This window comes from Papaver somniferum, chromosome 11 (genome assembly GCF_003573695.1).
Source record: "Papaver somniferum cultivar HN1 chromosome 11, ASM357369v1, whole genome shotgun sequence".
NCBI classification, from domain to species: domain Eukaryota; kingdom Viridiplantae; phylum Streptophyta; class Magnoliopsida; order Ranunculales; family Papaveraceae; genus Papaver; species Papaver somniferum.
Window position 1 is genome coordinate 91,661,272 of NC_039368.1, and position 19,964 is coordinate 91,681,235.

Genomic DNA, 19,964 nt, shown 5'->3' on the forward strand with positions numbered 1-19,964 from the left:
GAAACTTCGATCTAGTTTGAGTAAATCTTATATCAGAAGAGAAGATTCTCAAGCATAAACAAACTAGGTGCAATCAAAGTTCAACCACCGTTAGTCAATCAAATCAATCGAAAACAAAAGATAAACCACAATTATCTAGTTTCCCACCAACGGTACTAATAGAGCTTCTCAATCCCAAAGAAGACTTTAAACTGAGCGGCCGTAAGAGATTTCCCCTAATTAGGTTACTCTCTTCTCCGAATAGGCGGCTTCACTAGTAACAGCACAACTGAGATAGTTCTTGCTGTACGAGGATTAGTTTGCTCGAAATTCAAACTTTCATATTTATAGACTAGGAAGTTCGGGCACCAAGGAATTTCCAAAACCGAAAATATTCTCAAGATAAGCAATATATTCCAGATTCGGTTTCCATAATTCCTGGAAATGCTTTGTCCAAATATAATGACCGAAAATCTCTTAGAAAATCTCCAACTAGCAAATGCACATTACTAATTTTCATTTTCCAAAAATAAAATTAAAAACCTTAAATAAAAGATTCTCAATTTATTTTATTCGACCCTGGATTTTCTTCCTTTAGCTATTAAGGAACAACTTTGAACAATTAAAGATAAGCGTTACTACACATGTTCAAAGTATGTCGACATCCTTACTTTGTAAGTCCTCTTTCATAATTAAAATCTTGAAGCCGATTTTCCACGCTTCCAAACAAGTTTAGAATTGGTTTATCTGACTTTTAAGAACTATGTGATTGATCAAGAACACTCAATCACAAATCATGGATTTCACGGTTCTACCAAAACAAGTTTCGTTTCTACCTCCATGTGAGTACTGTGCATAGTCACACTAGCTTTCCAAAATTCGGTTGACTAGGTACTAGGATCGGTTCCCCGCATATATATGGTATCTAACTTGTACTTGCTGCACATGTCCATAGGATCGGTTCCCCTTTGCCTAAAAACGTGTTGCACATGTCCATAGGATCGGTTCCCCTTTCTGCTAAAAACTTGTTGCACCTCATACAAGGATCGATTCCCCTTTGTGATAGGTTGCACCTCTTACTAGGATCGGTTCCCTTTTACCCAGAGTTGGTCATACCAATAACACAAAATCGATCATACCATCTCAGGTGATTACTTAAGATCGGTTTCACTAATAAAAGTCATACCAACACAAAAGTCAGGCATTTGTGAATAGTTTTACCAAGAACATAAACAAGTCATGAGCAGTTATACTAATCACACATATTGGTATTTCAAAAGATATGCAATGAATAACAATACCAATAATGCCTGGCGGTTTCTCTTTCGATTCACAAAACAAGTTCATGAATTTACTTCCTTAAAACAAATGTAAAACATTGTTTCCTAGGATGAAATCTTCACCTTATACCCATACATAATCACAATAGCATTCAAACGATTATGTCGATGTCTTATTTACAAAGTTTAATAGTTAAGCAATAAACCTCGTATTGTATTCCTTAATACTATGTCTAACTAGAGTATAATCATTCATGCTTCGCAGTTTTGTTTTCAATATGCACGACTTGAAAGATATGTTAGGGAATGAAACAGTTCAAGTCAAATATCACTAACCTCAAGTGGAAGGATGATGTTATCGTTGTAGCTCCTTACTTCTTCACTTCTTCAAGTCTTCGCAATACTTGTAATGTTTCATATCCTAATACTTTCAAGCTAACCTATACGAAGTTGACTCTAGTACATAATCAAGCGACTCTTAAATGAGTATTGGCTCACTAAAATATGACAACCAAACTTGACATACCAACACTTGGTGGTTTCAACCGAGCTATGCTCTAACAGTATAATACTCTAGTGATGTGACATGATCATAGTATTAGGGAATTAGACTACGAAGTATAACGCTTATCTTTGAACTTCGTAGATATGACATCGACATAATCTTGTGTATATTGTTATGATTATGTGGATGGGTTATGGTGAAGATTTCATCCTAGGAAATAATTTTTTACATTTGTTTAAAGGAAGTACATACATGAACTTGTTTCGTGAATTGAAAGGGAAATCATTAGGGTTACTGGTCTGGCTATTCATTATAAATCTTTGGATAACCAATATGTGTGAGATGGTAGAACCGATCTTAACTTAGGTTATGAATCTTGGTATAACTAATCACAATACCTGACTTATGATTTGGTATGACTAGTTTTTATTAATTGGTGTAACCGGTCCTAAGTAATCACCATATGATGGTAAGAGCGATCCTTGCAATTGGTGTGACTGATCCTAGTAATTGGTATGATCGATCACGAGTGTTATGTGACCGATACTTGTAATTGGTAACCGGTCCTGGAATTTGGTCACAAGTAATACCATGTGTATATGGAACCGATATCCTTGTAACTGGTGTAACCGATCCTAGTGACAATCACAAGTATTTCCATATGTAGGTATAATCAATCCTAGTGATTGGTAGAATCGATTGAACCCTTGTATGTGGTTTGGTATTTGATCAATCACATAGTAGTCTTGGAATACAGGTGAACCAATTCTAAACTTGTTTGGAAGTGTGGTATAACCGATTCCAAAAATGCAAATCCATGTAAATATGAAATAAGGATTTGCAGTGAAAAGATGTCAATATACTTTAAACACGAGCATTAACTCTTATCATTTATTGTTCAAAGATATTCCTTAGTACTCAAGGTGATCCTATGCCGAAATAAATTAAGAATCTTTTAATTAAGGTTTTTCATTTTATGTACATTAATTACCAGCAATTAATGTGTATCTCTAGAAAATAAAAATTAGTAATGTGCATTTATTAGTTGGAGATTATCTATTGAGAGATTTTGGAAATATTAGACAAGCATTTATTAGAATTATGAAAACCGAATTTTGCCATTCATTGCATATCTTGAGAATATTTTCGATTTTGGAAATTCCTTGGTGTCCAAACATCCTTGGTCTATGAATACCTAAGTTTGCATTTGCAGAAAACTATCCTAAGAGCCAGGCAAACTTCATTTCTTGTTGTTTCTAGTGGAGCCGTCTATTCAGAGATGAAGGTATCCTAATTAGGTGAAATCTCTTACGACCGCTCGTTTAAAGACTTTTGTGGGACCAAGAAGCTCTACGAGTACCGTTGGTGGGAAACTAGATAATTGCAATGTTATTAGTTTTCGATTGATTTGATTGAATAACGGTTTTTGAAACTTTGATTGCACCTAGTTTATTTATTCTTGAGAATCTTCTCTTCTGATATAAGATTCACTCAAACTAGATCGAAGTATCGACGGGATCTTCGGAACTGTTATTCGATCTAAAGATATCTTGTAATGATCTATTATTAACAGACTCCGTTCTTTGCGTGATTGATCACAAAAGATTCAAGTGGTGTTTTGCGGGTTATTGAAGATTAAAGAAGATTTGAAGAAGAAGAAGATTTCTTATTGGTTTTCGTATCTTGTGAATTGTGTGTACAACCTTGATAGACTAGGATCCAACTAGAATCGGATTTATTCGATTGATTAGTTGTGTGAGATCGGCATTCTCTATATATCTCTTTGAAAACTATATTGATTGAGTGTGAATCTATACTTGACTATTTCGGTAGTTAAAGTTAAATTGATCTAACCAGACAAATGAGCTTATTAGATTAAACATAAGAGCCTTTAAAGTATCTTATTAGGTTAAACATAAGTTAAACATATGATGGTATGATCGATCCGTGTAATCGGTGTCACCGATCCTAGTAATTGGTGTGACCGATCATGAGTGTATGTGATCGATCCTTGTAATTGGTGTAACCGGTCCTGGTAACTGGTGTGACCGATCACAAGTAATACCATGTGTAGATGGAATTGATCCTTGTAACTGGTGTAACCGATCCTAGTGACTGGTGTGACCGATCACAAGTGTTTCCATAATTAGGTATAACCGATCCCAGTGATTGGTAGAACTGATTGAACCTATGTATGTGATTTGGTATTTGATCAATCACATAGCCGTCTTGGAAAACGGGTGAACCAATTCTAAACTTGTTTGGATGTGTGGTATAACCGACTCCAAGAATGTAAATCCATGCAAATATGAAATAAGGATTTGTAGTGAAAAGATGTCAACATACTTTGAACACGAGTAATAACTCTTATCATTTATTGTTCAAAGATATTCCTTAGTACTCAAGCTGATCTTATACCGAAATAAATTAAGAATCTTTTAATTAAGGTTTTTGGTTTTATATGCTTTAATTACCAGCAATTAATGCATATCTCTAAAGAATAAAAATTAGTAATGTGCAATTACTAATTGGAGATTTTCTATTGAGAGATTTCAAAAATATTGGAAAAGCATTTATTGGAATTAGGAAAACCGAATCTTTCCATTCATTGCATATCTTGAGAATATCTTTGGTTTTGAAAATTCCTTGGTGTCCAAACATCCTTGGCCTATAAATACCTAAGTTTTCATTTCTAGCAAACTATCCTAAGATCTAGGCAAACTTCATTTCTTGTTGTTTCTAGTGGAGCCGTCTATTCAGAGCGGAAAGTATCTTAATTAGATGAAATCTCTTACGACCGCTCGTTTAAAGACTTCCGTGGGATCAAGAAGCTCAACGAGTACCATTGGTGGGAAACTAGATAATCACAGTGTTATTAGTTTTCGATTGATTTGGTTGACTAACGATTGTTGAAACTTTGATTGCACCTAGTTTGTTTATTCTTGAGAATCTCCTTTTCTGATATAAGATTCACTCAAACTAGATCGAAGTATCGACGTGATCTTTAGAACTGTTGTTAGATCTAAAGATATCTTGTGATAATCCATTATTAATAGACTCCGTTATGTGCTTGATTGATCACAAGAGATTCAAGTTGTGTTGTACAAATTATTGAAGACTAAAGAATATTTGAAGACGAAGAAGTTTTCTTATTGGTTTCGTATTTTGTGAATTGTGTGCACAAACCTTGATCGGCTGGGGTCCAACTAGAATCAGATTTGTTCGATTGATTAGTTGTGTGAGATCAGCATTCTCTATATATCTCTTTGAGATCTATATTGATTGAGTGCGAATCTATACTTGACTATTTCGATAGTTAAAGTTAGATTGATCTAACCAGACAAAGGAGTTTATTAGATTAGTGGAAGAGCCTTTGTCGACGACTGATCTAAATCTTGTAGCAAGATTGATTAGAGTGGTTACCAAACAGATTCTTCCTTTGTTGTTTGGAATACGATCCAAAGGACTTGCTATTCACGTGCGTGACTCTAGAATTCGAAGGAGCGGGGATACTGAGGGAACTAAGTTGCTAGAGGTAGTCTGCTTGGTCTCAACTATGCGAAGTTGGTATTATATTTTGTATAGAGGCTTAATTCTGAGAGTATTCAAAACTGCACTAGGTCCCGGGGGTTTTCTGCATTTTCGGTTTCCTCGTTAACAAAATCCTGCCGTGTCTTTTACTTTGATTTCCGCATTACAATTGTTTATTTTAATAAAGTAAAATACACATATACATTAACTACGCATTACTTGATAATAATCCTATAGAGTTTGGTTATTACCGAACCTATCATCAAGTAACACACTTTGTTATAGTATTGTCTCGATCTTGTATCCATAGTCAATCACACAAGTTATGTTGTTGTTGTATTGTCTCGATATCGTATCCATAGACAATCACACGAAGTGTGAAACGAATTGTCGTATTGTCTCGACTCTGTCCATAGACAATCACATTCGGTAGAGGACTTATAGGTTGAAACAAAAAGATTGTGGTGTATTTGGGTACCCTCGTCTTTTCATCTACCACTTTAAAAAAGCGGAACTGGACATCCTCAGGCAATGATAGTGGGTTGGGAGCATCAAGGTTCTTCTCTGAACGAACACTCTGTATGGACCCTTCCCCGATGAGCTTCACACAGCTCATACTGCTAGAGTCATCTTTCTTGACATATTCTTTATGACTGCGCTTATTACCCATGTTTAAAATAAAAAAAACAATGGAGACACATGACAAAATGAGGGAATATAAAACAAAAAGGGGCAGAGGGAAGGAAAAGAAAAAAGAAAGAACTAACCTCAGGAAGACAAGGCTCGCAAGGCTTTGAATGAGAAGAAGATGAACATGAAGATGACTCAGAGTCGCTGGAGGAACCTACATAATAAAGAAAACATAATATTGAGAAAGAAAACTCGACGTATAAATAGAATGAAAACAAAGGACGCCACGAATTAAACATGGTGATACGTGTAAGGTAAAGAATAGGCAGTTACCTGCGGGAAAATATGGTTGAGGAGCCACTTGGGCAGAAGACCCACCCAAAAGCAAACGAGTTGATCCAGTAGGACTAAGAGAATCCAACAACTCAGCAGGGTACTCTAAAGCTTGGCCTCTATCACGAAAGGTTTCCGTCGTTAAAGGATTAACCAATAACACATGCAAACATAAACAAACCAATCCAGAGGCCCCTGTCAATTCAATACCAAGGCTTTGCATACGATCCATTAAACAAGGGGTAGGACTACAGCCAGTACCCCGTTGGGTTTGCACATGAGACATATGTAAAGAATTAGCGGAGGAACAAGCACGGGCAACTGCTGACATAACCGCTTCTAGTTTGGCCTTTTTGGCAAGATTCTTCTGAGACCACTCGCGCTCAGGCATATTGAGGTACTCCTCTATCAAATACGAGGCCAACTTGCATCCCACATGATTGGATGGTAGGCCATATTTTTTTATAAAAAAAATAGAGAAAGAAAGAAAAAAAAAAGAAAGAAGGGGAACACAATAATAACAAGACAAGTTCAAAATGCACCTGCGTAGCCGGAGAGCTAGCAACGGGTCTCGGGATATGTATTTTAACAGGTTTATTGCTAGAAAAGGGGGGCCTAGCTCCTTTCTTCTTCAACTATTTCCTTATAGGCTCATGCCCCTCCGGTGGGTCCAATAAGTCACCAACGGCTCCAAGGGACGACCTTTGGTGCCAGACTTAAATCCATGCTCTCATGATACTTCATCACTTAACTTAATACGACCAGATGCATGCAACAATTTAAGATCATCATAAACCAGCTGAGGAGGAGGGGACACCTCACACAAAATAAATGCAGCGCGCGCCAACGAATTTGATCATGATAATCATGAAACGCCTCAAAAACGACTAAGAGACGATCTGGGATATGATGTTGGAAAGAAAAACTAATCTCATGATCACTTAGAAGATTTGCATCACTAAAGACAAAATGATTAAAACTAGCACGAATCGCTGAGACATCGGAAACGAACCAAGGCGGGTAAGGAAAAGGAACCCCTTGATCAAACCACAATTGCTGAGACGCACAATCAGGATTATAAGACATCTCCATAAATTTACCAGTATAAAAACCAGGAAGATAGTCGGGCAATACCGCCATTACTAAGTCAAGATCCTGTACTGACAGAACCTACGATGAATCCAACATCGAACCCTCAAGCTGGGATGTAAAATCATAATGTGCAAGGCCAGACCGGTCGTCATGGTAGGGGAAAGGCTTGAAGTCCTTGGATATATCCATAAAATCCACTATGTCGTCCTTGGTCGCTTTCCCCCTGTCACGCTAAAGAGACATTCGCGGATAATTTAAGTAGCAGGAACCGTGGTAAGAGTACCATTTTCTTGCTTAACTTCCTTTTCACGATAAAAAATTCAATGAACGAGCCTCAGGGGCAATATACCCCGGAAGGTGCTCCCAAGTCCACGCCTGAATAAAAGAAGCAGGAACAATGGTTTCAACTTCATGAACTGCGTCTACCTTGCAGATATCATGACAAAGCAAGTCCAACTGAAGATACAAACCCTCCAAGAACATTGAAGCCAGAGGGAAAGAAACGTCGCCTGACATCAATACATCCATTGGCATGAGCTCGCTCTTAATGGTGTCCTGAAGACTATAATAAAAAAACATCGTGACAAAGCCAAAACAAAATAAAGGCCTCTAATTCTACACGAGGTTTCTTTTTCTCCCGAAGAGGAAGCATGACCTTCTTATCAACTAGTGTCGGGGCCAAGTATTTGATCCATAGAGGAAAAAAGGCACACCTGTTTTGTTTAATAATAAAATCGGAAGAATCGACAGCCTGCGTGGGTGAAGCAGCCGAACCACGGAGGGCCTCAAAGGCTCGGGTGGAACTGGTGAGTAAGCGCTCGCCTGTTGGACGCGACGAAGGTGGTTTCTTGCTCCCTGATGCAACGGATTTTCCTTTAGCTTCAGGGGTTAACTTTTCCTTTCGACCACTGGTTTTAAGCTCACTCCTTTTTTCGGCGTCTGATCCTTTCTCACCTGCTCCTTACGCGATTCATCTTTATAATCTATCAGATAGGCCCATAACTCTTTATCTATATCAGTCATAGCCTCGAAGACAACCGCCTCATCATAAGAATGAATGACATGGACGGGAAATCCTGTAAGCGCAACCACATCTTCCAGAACAATAATAGCTTCCCCCATGCAAAGAAGAAAGTGCGAACAGGAGGCACCCAGCGGCAGCAAAGCCGCGTGACATCACGCCTACACCTAACTACCTCCCGATGCAAAGACGTGTTTATTGAATCCTCGATACCTGCTGATTTGATAGCGGCTACGTAGTCGGGGTTGGAGAAGATGTACGACACCCATTGTGGCCATATGGACGGCGTTACTGCAGTAGAGCAGAACTCGATAATGGGAAAAAAATAATCACCGCAGTGAACAACCATGCGCGAGACCTTGTTGAATGAAAAGAGAGTCGGTCCCTCCGACTCAAGGTGCATAAACCATCTGGGTGTAGGTATGGTAATACAGAAGGGTTGAGAAGGTGAGGGATGAGGTTGTCGTCTGTGGGGAGCACATTTTGGCCACTACGAAGAACCCTCAGCTTCAAGGCGCGTTTCAGATCGGCACTCCTTAAAATATCTTCAATTGTGTAAGAGTCGCCATCTGCGGTCTTGGGTAGCAATGGTGCCTCCTGATCACCAAGCTCAGCCCCTTCAATTTCTGCACTTACTTCATTCTCCGACTTCTCCTCTACAGACAAGTCACTCCTCGAAGAATCAGTCGACATGACGTGAGTGTGGTAAGTCTAAGGCAGAATAAAAACAATGGGTTGAATGGAAAGTAAAAGGGAGAACTAATGTATATATATAGGCAACCTCTGGAGAGGGGTGTGATAGTTACAAAAAGCTAAAATAACTGAAGGAAATTGAAAGGACTCTTGATATGTCGCGGGAGGGCCAACTATCAGAGGAAATGTGGGTGGATAAGGGAAACCTTTCCCCCTCACTCCCTGGGGTGCCTGGGTAAAGAATCGGGTGACTATCGTGTTATTTGGAAACTAACCTTATAGTCAGGGGACTAATGTTGATACATGAAAATAATTACCCCTTAGTAGGGTTAGGGACTCCCCAAACGAGGAGACAAGCCCACTAGGAAAGTGGGGATTTGGGGGACTGAGACCCATGTCCAGTAGGGTATGTCCATGAAATAGAAAGGACAAGGCAGAGATTAATGAGAAGTTAGAGGTTGTGTCCGGAGGAATGTCACTAATAGTAAATAAGAGGGTTTCAGTGACATGTGGCATGATGTCATGAAAGGAATATATTTTGGGAAAAGCCTATAAAAGAAGAAATATAATACAATAGAAAGCAAACTCTCTCTCATATTATTCTAGAAAAACGTGTACTCATTGTTGTGACTAGGACGTGTAGGACCAATATCATCTTTACTCCTTAACAACAGTCAAAAGTGTTGCCTATTTCCATTATTTGAAATTAAACTAAAATTCGTTTCATTCGGTCATGAAAGAGTCGGGATGTATTTCTTGTGATTTTTTAAAATTAAATCCAAACTATAAATAGTCGGATGGATTAACTTTTTGATTTTTTCCCATAGTGGGTCTTAACTCCACTAATTACTAATGATCCATATTATGTGGATACTCTTTAGGTTGTGGATATTTTTACCTCCGTACCATAGGAGTTGCCCTAAATGGTGTAAAGTTTTGGCTAGGTGAGGTAAAAGACGGAAGGTTAATGTAATGGTCTAAAGTTTTGGCTAGGTGAAGTTAAAAATAGGATGTTTTGACGGGAGGTTAATGTTAATGGTCTTAACTCCACTAATTACTAATGATCCATATATATGTGGATACTCTTTAAGTTGTGGATACTTTTACCTACGCATCTAGGGTTGTTCATGGTCGTTTTTGGTTCGGTTTCTAGCCAAACCAAAACTGAAACCAATACTATTGGTTTTTAAAAATCTAAACCAAACCAATCCATTAACTATTGGTTCGGTTTCCAAATGGTTCCAGTTGGTTTCAGTTTGTCCCAGTGGTTTTTGGTTGACCAATAATTATGTCAAACCAAAAAAAAAAATACACAAATTTACAGATAAAAAAACCGTAGTTGCCGATAGTATTGGTTTACACAAATTTACAGACAAAAAAAAATATCAAGAATAGTTAAAGCTTACTCTAATTCTAGAGATCAAAAGAAGATATATAATATATCTTAATTTAGTTATTGACAAATAAAAAAGAAGGAAGACGGGAAGAAAAAAGTCGAGTAGCAGCACCTGTAGTTGGGGGTGGAGAAGGGAGGCGACTGAGAGAAGGAGAAAGAGAAAGAGGGAGAGTATCATAATGAAATATTAGATTTACGGTTTCTATTTATCCTCTAAATCAATGGGTAGAATCTAATACTTGTAAATCGACGGTAGAAACTAAGCTTAAAAATTAATCGGTTTTCCAATGGTTTTTGGTTCAGTTTTAGAGGTCAAACCAAACCAAAACCAACACTATCGGTTTCCCACTTTCTACACCGTAACCAATCCATTAGTAAATGGTTCGGTTTGGTTTCTTCCTAATTGGTCTGGCTTGGTCCGGTTCCAGCGGAAAACCGAAATCATGTTCATCCCTATCCGAATAGGAATTGCCCTAAATGGTGTAAAGTTTTGGCTAGGTGAGGTAAAAGATGGGAGGTTAATGTTAATGGTGTAAAGTTTTGGCCAGGTGAAGTTAAAAACAGCATGTTTTACTACGGAAACCGCAAACGTCATGGTGTAGTTTAGACTTTAGACTCAGATAGGGTTGCTTTAGTCTATCAATAGAAAATAAACAACTGCAGAGTCCAGGCTCGAGAGAAAGTAAAGAGTAAAGAGTTTATCAGTAGAAAATAAAAAACCGCAGACTGCTCGAGCGAGAGTAAAGAGTAAAGACTGTACACAAATCTAGGGTTCCACAATTATTCATTCTAGGAGGGAAATAAGATTCCAATATCTTGTTCGAAAAAATTATCAAAGGTTTGTTCTTCGTTTTATTTATTACTTTCATTTGAAGAATTTTCGAAATTGAATCGTTAAGGTTTAACAATTACTTGCTTAATCGTTAACGTGTAAGAGATTATTATTGGTTTTGAGGATAAATTTGTACTGTTCCTTTTTTACTTTGTCTAATGGAGTTAAGAAATCTGTATGGTGGATTTCTATATAGTGGCAATTGAAATTTTGAGATGGATTCGGACTCATGTAGGTGGTCTGGTATTGTGGTGATGTAAACAGGTCGGAGGAAGGGAACGCGTGAAATTCTGTGTCAGCGTTTCTTTCTTTTTCTTTGTGTTGCTGGTTTTGGGAGGTTTTCCTAATATGACTCCAGATAGGGTCAGAAGAAGAAACCCATTGGGGCCTAGACGATTCCGTAGCAGGGAGCGGGAATCCTACCGAGATGCTCCATATCGAAGGGGTGATCGTCCCAGTAACAGGTATTCCCGCAACAATTAGCTTACATAGGCGTGTGTTCTCTTTGTTCATTTTATTGTGTTGTTGATTGCTTTATCAATGTTATAGATGCACCTTAATACAAGGGGGCTATGTGAAACCTGTATGTAGTTGAATGCGAGAACTTGTTAAAGAACTTCAATTTAGTTTGCTATTCAAAATAGTAATTTCTCCCTAGATTGGTTTGTTAAAATCGGCCAAATAAAGAAAAAGTTTGTGTTGTGTCCTGCCTTTAGGGATTTTCTCATAATATATGTTTATTGTGGAAACACTAAAGTTAAGGAGATACTCATGTATAATGGATGTTTTATGAAGTTCTCTATTTTTTAATGTTTTTAAACGAACAATTTATCATTTTTAGCTTCATATCTTGGTTGTTTAATTTCTTAAGTTTGACAGGAACGATCATCTTTGCAACAACTGCAAGAGACCTGGACACTTCGCTAGAGATTGTCCAAATGTGCCTGTTTGCAACAACTGTGGGCTTCCTGGGTAAGTTGGTAGACTACGTGTTTTTTAATAGATACAGGATCTTTGTAATCTTCAAATATATTTCCAATCTACTCATTTATCTGCGGCTTCATTTCATGTGTAGTTGTTTTGCTTTCATTTTTATTCTTCAGATGTTTATTCTTTGGTTTTATCTTATTAGGCATATATTTGCCGAGTGCAATGCAAAAACCACGTGCTGGAGATGCAAGGAGTCGGGCCATGTTGCAAACCAGTGCAACAATGATCCTGTATGCCATATCTGTGGGAATGTCGGTCACATTGCACGCGATTGTTCAGGTTCAGGCCTTCCCCTCCATGATACAAGGCTCTGCAACAACTGCTACAAGCCAGGCCACATAGCCGTCGACTGCACTAATGACAAGGCATGCAATAATTGCCGCCAATCTGGCCATATCGCTCGTGGGTGTCCAAATGAGTCAATCTGCAATGTGTGCAATGTCTCAGGTCACCTTGCTCGTCAGTGTCCTAAGACAAATATTGCATCCGAGATTGTGGGTGGGTCTTTCCGTGACATCGTCTGCTGCAACTGCAACCAACGAGGACACACCAGTCATGACTGTGTATCCAGTATGATTTGCCACAACTGCGGGGGACGAGGTCACCATGCCTTCGAGTGCCCTTCAGGCCGTATGCTTGACCGTGACCGTGACCGCAGAATTCGTAGGTTTTAATCAAAGAGGATATGTTCCTCCTCTCTAGCACAGTTTCACTCAGTTTTAATCAAAGAGGATATGTTTCTTTAGCTCAGTTTCACTCAGTTGCAACTTGTTACTAAAGAGGATGTATGTTCCTCCTCTCTCCTTGATTTAATCGAATTGGGTTGGAACTTAAATTATTTGCTTAGACTTCCGTTCTCTAATATAGATTTTGTTCGTCACCTCTCAACACTTGTATTTCTAATTTGATTGCATGGTTCATTTTGAGTTAAAGCTGCTGGAGTAGCAATAAACCAAAAACCGACATTTGTCATCTGTCTAATTCCAGCCCAACAAACTCCCAAAGTCGTATCTACCCGACTGGCAAGTGGCAATTAAAGAGATCCACCTGTCTTGTCCATTACTCAAATCATCATCCTATTCATCATCATCAACTTCTTCTTCTCATCTTTCTGTCGCTCTCTTCTTTATCCACGATTCAATCTTTTCTGAATATTTTAAATCAATCACTGATTGTTTTCTTCCTTCTAGGGTTTCGAAATCAGATTCTCTACTTTGCTTCTCTCTTCTTCTTCGCATTGATTGTGCGGACATAGCGATCTCTGCTCTCTCTTCTTTTTGAGAATATAAATTAGGGTTAGGGTTTCATTCATTTTGTTTCTAGAACTCAAATGTGGAGTATAGTTCTTGTTAGATAGTATGGCACAAACGTCTACAGCAGGCTCTGCTTATCTCTCCGCTCTTACCCAACAAATTCAGAAAAAACTCCAAAGGGTCAGATTCTTTTGTGTCTTCATTTTGAATCTATTGCATGCTAAGTTGTGGACATTAGGCTACTTTCAGATCTATGTATCAATTTGAGAAGTTTATGTAAAATCTTTTGTTTTTGCAGGCGATAGTTTCTCAAGATCAAAGACTTAACTTGTTGCAAGAACTATTTGCAGATATAGCTTTAGAAGTTGATATTCGAGCACGAGGTGAGTTCTATGTTGTTTGCTGGGATAGTTTAGGCGTTTTTCTTTTTGTTCATTGTAAAATTAAGTTATAAAATTGAACAGTACACCCCCTCAAAGTTACACTAGCAAAGTACTCGACCTTAGGATTATGATTTTTCACCTGTGCTGGTGTCTGATTTCCAGCTCTTAACTTATATTAAGCTACAGGAACACCGACAATGATATCACAACTTATGAACCTAACATTTGGAGCCTTAGGTCAGTGTTTAGTTAAATATCCTCTCCTTCTGAATTTCAACTTCCCTTTGAATCCGTATTTAGAAAATTTTGAACTTAGTTACCTGTAGATGCAAACACCATGTGAGACCTATTTGAATAGGGCTATCCTATGCAAGAAATTACCTTGGAACCTATGTAAGGTTCATCATGTGTAAGAATTACAATATACTTTTCGTGTTTAAGATTTCTTTTCAAAATGATCCTGGGAGCGTTCCTATATTAATACAATGGAACTGCAAACAGATATAATTCTTAACAAGGATGAAGGGGTACTCTCTCCAGCGGAGGATGATATTGAAACTGATAACCATTTGTGCTTTTACGATGTGCTCGCTGATCATTACGTTAAGGTTCCCGAGAATGGAAAACCCGTCCTTGATTTGATTGTGCAACTCTGGAGTCAGTCATTTGCATCTCACATATTTTCCCTCCTTTTCCATAAATGGGTAAGTGACGTGCATTTGCGGCAATTATTTGTGCCTATGTTATATTAGTATATAATTCACTGTAAGTGTCCTCTGGTGACAACTTCCTTTTTGGGATCTCGTCTGACTCTGAGGGTTTTTTTACTGAGAAAGATGAAACAAATACTACAAGTTACAGGTTTCAGAACACATATCCTTGTGCCTGCGTCGCCTTCTTTCTAATTCTGCGCAATTTATATCACGTATTAAAATGATGAGTGAAACAATTTGCAGTTGTTCGAAGTTGAAATTGAACATACAGAAGTCCGCCTTCGTTATTCATCTGCTCTTGTAGAAGGTGCTTCAAATGTCTTTTGGTACGTATGTCACAGATGTATGCATGCTTGCAATCATTAATTCATACATTGCTGTTGGTAGAGGTCAACCTGTTTTGTCGTTTCATTGAAACTCAAGCTAGATGATTCTTGTAGTCCAAGATGATCCGAGTGAGAGAGCTAATAGTCTAAGTCGTGCTTACACTTACTATCAGTGCCAGTACAAACTTTCACTTGGAACCTTCTGGTTTGGCTCATCTCAGGATTCCAAATTATATTTGACATAATATTTCAGCATATTAATGTATTTTTCATCTTTTTTTATTGCCTTCCTAAGTTTTCATAGTGGAAACCTACACTTTCCATCCACTCTGAGGAAAACTACTTGAAAATTTGAACTATCAACAATTTGGTTATTGCAGGATTGACATCCAGACAAATAAGAGGCGTTTCTTCTCTTTGTTCTATGTAAGATTTCTTCTCAGCTGAACATTTGCTCAATCTTTTGTTGTGGTAAACCACTGTCAAATATATTGGTTACTTACTCTATTGTTTTTGTTCAGTATCTTCTTGAGGATGTTGCACTGGTCCCCAAACGTCTAAGCAAAATTCCGGTGCAGGTCTGTCATGTTTACTATTGCTTATTTCCTCATAACAATATCTGGGGTTTTAATAGCGCATCGTATGATTCCTATTCTAGTTCATAGCCTTGTGACTTATCTTTTTTTACTTTTCAGGCTCAACGAGATTTGTTTCTTCTACTATCCAGGTTTATATTCTTTTACAACTTAGGTATGGCTTTATCAATTATTATGGTTTTTGCAACTGATCAACATTAACTAAAGCATGTACTTTTCTAATTGTTTTCGGTTGTAGTATGCAGATGACAGGCTCGAAACATTTTTAAACTATTATCCAGTTTTTCCCAATGCTTTTCTGGTTGGTGGTCCTGCAGATTTTTTTGTTATTGAGCTAACTGATCAGGTAAATTGTTTAACTGTAATGCTTAGTAGTGTGCAGATGCTTAGGGAGGTCAACTTATTTTGGTTTGCAAAGCTAATTGACAGTATTATCTGTGATTGCCAGGTTCAGAAGTTAAAGGTTGAGCCTGTCTTGCTACATTACTTCTCTCAGATGAGAGTCCTTCAAGGTTTTATTTTTACCAATCCTCATTTCGTGCATGCCAATATTTTGTGACATTGACCTAGTAAGATTGTTTTCTGAAGGTTTTGAGCTGAGAATGACGTCAAGCACACGGCTAAAGGCTTGCCTCTACAGCTTTACATCCCCTGGTGGTCCAATGTATCCAACACGAGCTGTGCGACATGCGGCCTGGGAAGCATTGGATTTTCTTTTTCCTGTAAGAATTCCTTTCTATACGCAATTATTGAATCTCAGTGAACATTGAAGCAAGTCAATCTTGCGGGACAAACATTATTTCAATTGACAGACATTATGTAAATTGTTAGTTAATGAGGCTCATATATAATATGTGGAACATCTTTTGCTGAGTATAAGATAGACCAATGGTTCATCATTTAGATTAAAATGGTATTTCCAAATGAAGCATAATCGGGAATGGTATAGCCAAATGATACCATCAGAATTTTGTTCTTTTAGACTTGTCTTTCATATGTAGGTCTAGTTCGCTTTTCATTTTTCTTATGACAAACTTCGTTGTGTGTTCTATTTTTTTGGTGCAGGTCGGTAGGTATCCGCGTCATCTCATAAGCATGTTTTTTAGGTTGCTATATCCATGGTATTGGCCTTCTTCCTGCTGGAATTTTATATTAGAATGCATCGCAGCTATATTTTATTCTCTGTTGGGGTATGTCTTCTCTGGTTGGGAGAAGCTGAGGAGACCAAAGACCACATAAAAAGCAATTTAAACTTTCCGAGATGTATAGAACAGGCCTTCGTTTTTTGAATGGCCAAAACATGCGAGACACCTCCATGATGTATACCTTGTGTATGTCTTGTGTTTCCCTTATTCTTTTCCTTTTCCGAGCGAATGTTGTTTGTTGTTGTAATGGTGTATCAGTTTCAATATTTCCTTTCTTATGGGATGAGTTGGAACTTTTTTGCTTCTTTCGCTTTGATTGGTTTTCCCCTCCTTTTGGGTACCCTTGCGATGAGTCTGATGTCTGCCCCCACTTGCTGCCAGCCGAGTATTTAAGGCGTGTGGTCAGTTTTATCAATTTTTCGTTTGTAATGTTTAGTGAAAGTTGCATCTGGAACAGATGATACAGACAAAAACCCTTTCCCCAACGGTAGATATCCTGCTTAAACAATAGTCAATAGGCATTATGGAGTACTGTCCAAGACTAAGGATATCTCTGTCAGCTTGGGGTACTATATGAGCAGCAAGAATATCGAGGGCATCTCTTTACGGTGCAGATAAAGCCATGAATGCATCCTACACAACAAAAAGCTTCTGGCAATAGATCGGTTGATGAATAAAGTTCCATGCCATGGAAAAATGAACAAGGGTGGAGGACAATATCTAAAAGAGATGGCTACTCGCTAAAAATGGCATGCCATAGAAATGAGAATGAACTAGGGTGGACAATATCTACTGGCATCTTTGGTTATCAAGTCGACATTATCTTCTTGATCTAGTGATCTTACAGTTCAATCTCTTTTGTCTTCTTTGATTTGGTCTTACAACAGTGGAGGACAATAGTATCTAAAAGAGATGGCTACTCGCTAAAAATGGCATGCCATAGAAATGAGAATGAACAAGGGTTCTTGATCTAGTGATCTTGCAGTTCAATCTCTTTTGTCTTCTTTGATTTGGTCTTACAACATTAGAGGTAGAGCAGAGGGCATTGCTTTACTTTCCAAAGATGGGTTCCGTCTTGAACTTATATGCATCATGCTTCACCGGTAAACAATGTTATAATACATCCGGGTCCTGTAAATAATGAGTGGGTTCTCACCTGTTTATACAGTTCTACTTACACTATGAGAGAATGGCTCGATGGAATTTAATTCGTGATATAGGAGCTTATATGGATTTACCTTGGATGATAATGGGTGAGTTTAATTCTACCCTCCATAGTAATGAGAGGCACAGTTATATTACTCATACAGCACCTTCTCATTCCGTTATTCGGCTTGGCTGACATCCGTTTTATGGGAAGTTCATATACTTGGTCTAATAGGCAGCATGAAGCTACTTTCATTAGGACCGGATTGGATTGGGCTTCAAGAGACATTTTGTGGCATACAGTCCTTCCAAACAGATCCACAAAATGAGAAAAAGAGAAAAAGTAAAATGAGAGAAAAAACGTCATTGATTTCTCTCTTTCTGCATCTTCGGGCAAATCGTTCCTAACTGATTCTCAAAATTGATCTTATTACTAATCATCTCACAGATCCTTTCATCTGATTTTTATGATTTCTTTGGATCCTAGAACAAATTCACTTCGAGATCTCAATATTCATTAAGTTTACTTCATTATTCAAGGATTTTCTTATAAGGATCCCACCTTTTTTTCATCATCATAAGTTAAAAACAGAATACCAGAAACCATTCTTGAAACTTCCCTTCCTACCTTTGTTTTTCCCTTTCTTCCCCTCTGGGCCCCTATCTCTATTCCCTCCTTGCCTTCTTTTTCTTCCTAGCATGAAGACCGCTTGCAACAACACTCCTGCTTTGAGTACGAGAAGATACAACCTCAGATGCACCTGCAACAACTCGCTCAACAGTAGAAACTTTTCTCTTGCTTCCAAAATCAAACCCAGCAGGAGACGGAAAAGAAGAACATGGGCAACTTTCTGGAAAAGCTTCATAATGAGCAATATCCAGTCTTCGATCAATAATAACTTGATGAATGCACCCTACACTAGTTTCATTGGGCTTAAAGGGAGACAGATAAAACCTGGAGTGACCACCAACAAAGTAATCAAATTGAGCATGCAAGTCCTTCCCAACTCTGCTGAACTGAAACCCATCTCCTCCGGTGCCAACATCTTCAAACTTAAACCCCGGATATGTTTCATCAAAGCCAACAAACCCATACTGATGAGCACTGGAACTACTACTCTTCTCAGATTCACTGATTTCGATTGGTGGATAAGGAGGGGGTGGAGAAACTACACGCACACTGCTTTCACTCTCATCCCTCAAATCACTATGGCTAGACATCTTAGTCAATTCTTTTCCTTACTGATGACTTACTATGAAGGGGAAATTAAGACAATTTATAGCATGGAAGGAACTTGGAATCTCATTGTTAATATCATCACCATTAATGCGAGGCACATCAATCGATCTAGAGTAAAATTCAATACTCAGTACCAACCAATACTGCTGATCTCTACAAGATCAAAAGAGTACGGTTACACGCAACTCTTGATGGTTAATACATTAAATAGAATCAATTACACAGACATCACAATGAACGTGTGCATACTTTGGAAGGATAAGTCAAACAAATACATTTTCTCCAACTTCCCTATATTAAATGTTGGAAAGAAGAACCAATACAATAATCAAATTAAGTCCATCCATCTACTCATAATCATGATCTCTCATTTACATTATCACAAAGGACACACGCATCATCTTTCTCAGTACCCATTAACAGAAGAGAAGATGGATCGAACAAGAAATCGGCCATCTCACTCAGACTGGGGAGCAAATCTGAAAACTCTAAACATGAATCGCAAAGTGCTATACCAACGGTACACACACAACAATCAACTAGCAATAAAAACACCCCTTCTTATCACCTTCTGATGAGAAAAAAAAAGTTTTGGTTTTTCCTAACAATTCAGAAACAAAATTTTTTTGGGTCCATATGGGACATTTTGACCTCTTATGGGGTGAGGAAACAAATGTCAATAAGGCTAAAAATTTTCATACCAAAAGGATTTACCAACTATGACTTGACTAATAATACACTTTGGATGTACATACATCGCTATGAGGCATCAAAATCCACTCTTTGCCACTCTTCTAGCCTCTCAAACTGCTTGCCTATGCAAAAGTGGGCAGCGGCTGAACATGTTAAGGGTGACATTGTATGTCATCATTTACCTCCC

At 38.1% G+C, this 19,964-nt stretch overlaps 2 protein-coding genes across 2 annotated transcripts; both read left to right on the forward strand.

Moving 5' to 3' along the window:
- Positions 1-11,134: 11,134 nt before the first annotated feature.
- On the forward strand, positions 11,135-13,162 carry LOC113322480 (zinc finger protein GIS2-like). The gene is made up of 4 exons (XM_026570568.1): positions 11,135-11,298; positions 11,557-11,756; positions 12,172-12,264; positions 12,425-13,162. Exons 2-4 carry the CDS (start codon positions 11,641-11,643, stop codon positions 12,954-12,956), a joined length of 741 nt encoding a protein of 246 aa, XP_026426353.1. The 5' UTR covers positions 11,135-11,298; positions 11,557-11,640; the 3' UTR covers positions 12,957-13,162.
- Positions 13,163-13,312: 150 nt separating this feature from the next.
- LOC113322479 lies at positions 13,313-17,003 on the forward strand. Its single transcript, XM_026570567.1, has 11 exons — positions 13,313-13,715; positions 13,834-13,918; positions 14,420-14,622; positions 14,875-14,957; positions 15,338-15,383; positions 15,479-15,535; positions 15,653-15,707; positions 15,799-15,899; positions 16,002-16,065; positions 16,142-16,275; positions 16,619-17,003. The coding sequence occupies exons 1-11, from the start codon at positions 13,641-13,643 to the stop codon at positions 16,790-16,792; spliced, it is 1,077 nt and encodes a 358-aa protein (XP_026426352.1). The 5' UTR covers positions 13,313-13,640; the 3' UTR covers positions 16,793-17,003.
- Positions 17,004-19,964: the final 2,961 nt, after the last annotated feature.

Bases quoted from the DNA above. Each gene is read 5' to 3' on its own strand.
- LOC113322480 (XM_026570568.1), top strand. From the start codon at position 11,641: ATGACTCCAGATAGGGTCAGAAGAAGAAACCCATTGGGGCCTAGACGA. The intron at 11,757-12,171 runs GTATTCCCGCAA...TAAGTTTGACAG, and splicing joins GGTGATCGTCCCAGTAACAG to GAACGATCATCTTTGCAACA. The intron at 12,265-12,424 runs GTAAGTTGGTAG...TTATCTTATTAG, and splicing joins AACAACTGTGGGCTTCCTGG to GCATATATTTGCCGAGTGCA.
- LOC113322479 (XM_026570567.1), top strand. From the start codon at position 13,641: ATGGCACAAACGTCTACAGCAGGCTCTGCTTATCTCTCCGCTCTTACC. The intron at 15,536-15,652 runs GTCTGTCATGTT...TTTACTTTTCAG, and splicing joins TAAGCAAAATTCCGGTGCAG to GCTCAACGAGATTTGTTTCT. The intron at 16,276-16,618 runs GTAAGAATTCCT...TTTTTGGTGCAG, and splicing joins CATTGGATTTTCTTTTTCCT to GTCGGTAGGTATCCGCGTCA.